The sequence below is a fragment of the Agrilus planipennis genome, unplaced genomic scaffold (assembly GCF_000699045.2).
Source record: "Agrilus planipennis isolate EAB-ADULT unplaced genomic scaffold, Apla_2.0 scaffold92, whole genome shotgun sequence".
Taxonomy (NCBI): Eukaryota; Metazoa; Arthropoda; class Insecta; order Coleoptera; family Buprestidae; genus Agrilus; species Agrilus planipennis.
In genome coordinates this window covers 112085-117373 of record NW_020438900.1, presented here as the reverse complement: position 1 = coordinate 117373, position 5289 = coordinate 112085, and the positions used below count along the sequence as shown (strand labels likewise).

The following is a 5289-nucleotide window of genomic DNA, read 5'->3' as shown; positions in this document are numbered from 1 at the left end:
TCTTATACATTCCACAGCTCAGCAGAAGTTTGTTTTCAATGGGAGTGATGACAGATAAAAACTTTGCTCATCACTCGTTCAAAAATCACTGTGAATTTCGCGACCGAGATGGAAAAGTGTCGTGTGTCGGTGCACGAAGTAACAATTAATGGTTAATGAACTTCAGAGTAAAAACTTCTCCTGAGTGCAACGTGAGCAGCAAAACTTCCTTGAAATTGTGGCATGATAGGCTTGTTCATATCAACTGCAACACAATCAAGAAAACAGCTAAAAAGGGCATGGTTAAGAATCTGAATATAAATGGAAATGAAGAATTCTTTTGTGAATCATGTAAATTTGGTAAGCAAACCAGAAAACCGCATGCAAGTTTAGATAGACAAAGATCCGGAAAAACGGATGAAATGATACATACCGACGTGTGTGGTCCAATGAATATTTTATCTCCTAGTGGATCAAGATATGATGGTTATTCAACAAATTATAGACTGTGGGATCCGGAAAGAAGAAACGAAATTAGCTGTAATATCAATTTTAATGAAGAATAAACATTAAAAATTGAACAAGAATCGATTACTTTAAGTTTTGGTAATTATGAAATTCATGAACAAGAAGAGCCACAAGAAGAAGAAAACCTTGCTGACGAAGAATCAAATATTGAAGTTGAAGACGATGAAGATTTTGAGTACGAAAATGCAGATGAAGACAACAATGAGAATATTCAACCAAAACAACTGCGAAACAGGGCTCAATTACATCGCCCTGATTATTATGAGACTGACGATCATGGTTGCAGCAAATATGACAGGATCCTGTAAACGGAAGCTTTTAGTTACAGGCAAATTTAAGAAACCAAGATGTTTTAAAAACATACGCTCACTGATGATAACGTACGAAAACAATATGAAATCATGGATGACATCGGAAATTTTTGAAAGATGGTTCCGAAACTGGGACGCTGAATTAAAAGCACATAATAAGAAAATTCTACTGTTATAAGAAAATTCTACTGTCAACGTCATCGGCTGTTACGAATATCGGTTTTTACGACCAAATATGAGTAGTCCTTCGATGTCGTTATAATAGTGTCAGATATGCTCTGACAAATTTGAAATTTGCCGCTCTTATCACGTGACTCGAGTGTGTCACTCGAATCGAATGATCAATCAGCTGCTTCCCCCATTCAAATTTCCCCCAGAACACCTACATTTTTATCCCTGCCTAGCTTTGATCCGGACAACACGGACAGCATGGTGTGGTTGTCAAAAATTGAAGGGTATAAAGATGAATTTGGATGGTCGGACAGAGAAACTGTGAGTAGAATTGGCCCTTTTTTACTAAAATCTGCACTAAGGTGGTTTACTGCGTGGCAGCCCTCCTAGGAGACTTGGGAAAATTTTAAATTGGATTTCTCCGTTTCTTTTCCCAAACAAAAAAATTTGGGGAAACTTTTGACTGACGCAGTGAACTACCAATGTTCCGATGCACGCAGTTATGTGGAGTATTCCCGAGTAAAACTCGAAAAACTGAAGTGTTTACGCGCAAATTGGTCCGATTCCGATTTAATTGAAACAATCGCACATTCAATTGACGATCCTGCCGTGAGAACTGCAGCATTTAATTGTGGTGCTATGTCTGTCAGTGATCTGATTGCGTTTTTATCAAATTATGTAAAAACACACTATTGAGAATTGTTTTCGCCGAAAAAATAAACAAAGCCTTACGGAAAACGATAAAGAATGTCGTATCAACAACGCGATAAAAAAGCCAAACAGGAACATGTTCTTTTTAATTTATCAACTCCGCACACGAGCGATTAAAAACATCTCCCATTACCATTTGCGGTTACAAAACAAATTGCCAAATCGATACTGGCTCAACATGTTCCTTAATTATTGAGTCATTGGTTCATAAATTAAAACTCAAAAAAATGTTTCATATCACGCCTTTACAGTGGTTTAACGGGACTGTATACAATGCTTTCTATGTTACTGCTGCTCTGTTAGAATTCCCCGACATTAAAGTAAAGCTTGACCTTGTTGTTATACCGAATAATAATTGTCTTTATGAGATTGTCATTGGAGAAAATATTTATGAGCATAGCGTAGCACTGGTTAAGGATAAAAACATTCAGAAAATTGTTCCAAAAAATCCAATTAACAATGTTTTAATGAAACATGACCAAAACATAATTACGGACTTAGCAGACGAGGAGGATAAACTAAAACTGCGTAATGTTCTTTCTGAATTCCATGACCTTTTCACTTCCGGTAATCACGTTCAGGCAGTAACTACTGGAGAATTAAAAATAACTTTAACCGAAAATAAAACTATTTACCATCACCCGTACCGTATGTCTGAAAGTGAACGCACCAAATGACGAAATATTATCGAAGACCTAATACAAAACGGCATTGTGCGCGAAAGCAATTCTCCTTTTGCCAGCCCAGTCATACTAGTTCAAAAAAAAAAACGGAACAGATCGTCTATGCGTGGATTTTCGTGCACTCAACAAAATAACTCTAAAAGACCGCTACCCTCTTCCTCGTATAGAAGAAGATCGATTAAATTCATTTATATAAGAAGCACAGCTCCTCTGAAACTACTAACCGATGAATATTTTCATATTATAAATGTATCTTAATAACTTTTTCCAAATTTTGAATTTTTATATATCAGTTCAAAATTTAAATCACCCCAGAGGTGTTGCATCCCAACATTATTAACATTATTAAGATATACATCATTATCAGACACTAATTGGTACCCCCACCATAGAGTTGACCCAAATTTAGTATAAAAGGTATGCACATTTTACCTAAAATCCAGTGTCTACCAGCACCCGCGGTAGCAAACACCACACTCGATATACGTCACAATCGGCAAATTGTTACCGCCACCGCCTTTGCGCCTTCCAAGACGAGAGTGACGTTCACCCGTAGGCATGTCGATTTAAAATCGATTAATCGAAAAATCGATTATTTTGAATAATATAATCGATTTTTTAGATCGATTTTGGACCCTGCATCGATTCAATGAATCGATCCATAAACCTCTCGAATCGGACTGATTAATTCAAAGAACTACCCGATAATAAATATTCCTCAACTAGCTACGGTATAATTTTTTAATTTTTATGAACGCTTTCAAAGGTGGCGTTATTTATTTGCGTTAAAAAAAAACATTTTTTTTCCGGGCGTGTCCTCTCAACTGAACGTCAAAGTCGTCAAACACTCAAACCTAACCTAAAAAACCTATTCTTGACTCTTGTGTGAGTGAGTTTATTTATTACTTTATTTATCAAAAATATACTGTGGGTAAATATTATTTTTACTAGATAAATTTATAGTAATGTAATAAATAGTATCGTGTTCATATCGCATTCATGTTAATTCGAAAAATAATAGGTGAGTGATTATATTGAAATTGATTTATCGAGAAAGAAACGTGCGTTGTAGATTGCAATTTTATTAAAGTACCTATTGTTTTTTAGGCTAAAATGTCAACTAAAAGTGATACATGGAATCACTTTGTAAAAAAAGGATCAAGTGGCGTATGCAAGTATTGTCATATCGAAGTCAAAACATGCGGAAATACAACAAACTTACGCAACCATTTATTACGAAGACATCCATGTATTAAGTCTGTAAGTCAACGAAAACTGGTGGTGGCAAGTGATGGTATTGGTGTTGACAAAAAAGAAACTGGAGTGTGTACCCGTACCTTTTCCTCAGAATATAACATAAGCCTTTGCCTTTTTTTAATACATGCTTGTTTGAAAATGAAATATTCTTGCATTTTTTATCCTTTCATTGAATTTGTTTTGTAATTTGAAATAATAATAGAATACAAAAACGTAATTCTTTTCAGACAAATGACGATATTGCTGCTACGTCGACATCTAAGGAAAAATTTGGCATAAATGATGTTTTGAGTTTGACCGGTTCAAAAGAGTACTATGATTCTGACTTAGAAAGTACAGCGTCATCATCAGTATCAGTGAAAAAATCAAAACTTAATCAACTAACTATGGATTCATGTGTTAATAATATTAAAGCATTCAATGGTAAGATTTTTTGTTATCTACCTAATAAATTACTTACTTAGTTGATTTGGGTCATTGTGTATTTATGGTCGGTGATAATGTATATCTTCAATTTTTTTTTTTTCAGTAAACGGGCAGAAGTATGGACAACTAAGTAATGCTATCATGTTCATGATTTGCAAGGATACATTACCATTAAATACAGTTGAAAAAGAAGGTTTCACATATTTGATGAAAGCAGCAGTGCCTTTATATAAACTTCCTTCACGGCAGACAACTACGCAAATGATAGATGACAAATATGATGTTCTTTCTTTGCAATTCAGAGAAAAGCTTTTAGAAGTAGAGTCAATATGTTTAACTACCGACATCTGGACTGATACACATAATACTAGAAGCTACATGGGTTTAACTGGACATTTTATATATGAAAGTGAACTAATCAGTATAAATTTTGGTGTGTCCTATTTAACTGAGCCCCATAATGCCGATTATTTATGTCAAGTATTAAAAACAATGACTGAAAAGTGGGGTATAGCTTCAGAAAAAGTTGCAGCAGTTGTTACTGATAATGGTGCGAATATCGTCAAGGCCGTAACAATTGCATTTGGCAAACAAAAACACTTATGGTGTTTTGCCCACACTTTGAATTTAGCAGCTCAAAAACCTTTTGAAGAAAAAGGTGGTATTGAAAGTGCCAGACAGTTACTGAATATTGTAAAGGATATAACTAGATACTGTAAACAAAATGTAAATGTTGCTGATGCTCTTCGTAAAGCGCAAAATGATGTAACAGTACCACTTAAATTAATTCAGTCAGTTTGCACACGATGGAATTCAATTTACTATCAGCTAGTTCGGTTTGTAAGGTTATCGGAGCTACTTGCCTCGATATTACTCAATTACCCAAAAGCTCCACCTATGTTAACAGCCAGTCAATTAGATGGTATCAAAGATCAGTAGGATATCTAGGGGCAAATCTCCTTATCTCCCAATGCTTTTCTTACGGCACTTCCGCTCGTTAGATTTTGTCCTCTGATTGGTCGGCCCCGTCCCCCTCTTGTGTCATGTGGGTGTTTTTTGTTGTTATCCTCCATTTTGTTAACGCCTTCGGGCTTGCAATCGTTCCCCCCCTGTTCCCCCCGCATTGCCATTTATGGAATATTTTGTAATCGTCCATTTTGTTAATGAGTGGATGGGCGTGACATCGTCCCCCCCACATTGCCATTTATGGAATATTTTGTAAT

At 35.6% G+C, this 5289-nt stretch overlaps 1 protein-coding gene across 1 annotated transcript; it reads left to right on the top strand.

Annotated features, from left to right (window-relative positions):
* The first annotated feature begins 3002 nt into the window (after positions 1 to 3002).
* Positions 3003 to 5005, top strand: LOC112904069. Its single transcript, XM_025973274.1, has 3 exons — positions 3003 to 3404; positions 3491 to 4063; positions 4170 to 5005. The coding sequence occupies exons 2-3, from the start codon at positions 4027 to 4029 to the stop codon at positions 5003 to 5005; spliced, it is 873 nt and encodes a 290-aa protein (XP_025829059.1). The 5' UTR covers positions 3003 to 3404; positions 3491 to 4026.
* The last annotated feature ends 284 nt before the right edge of the window (positions 5006 to 5289 follow it).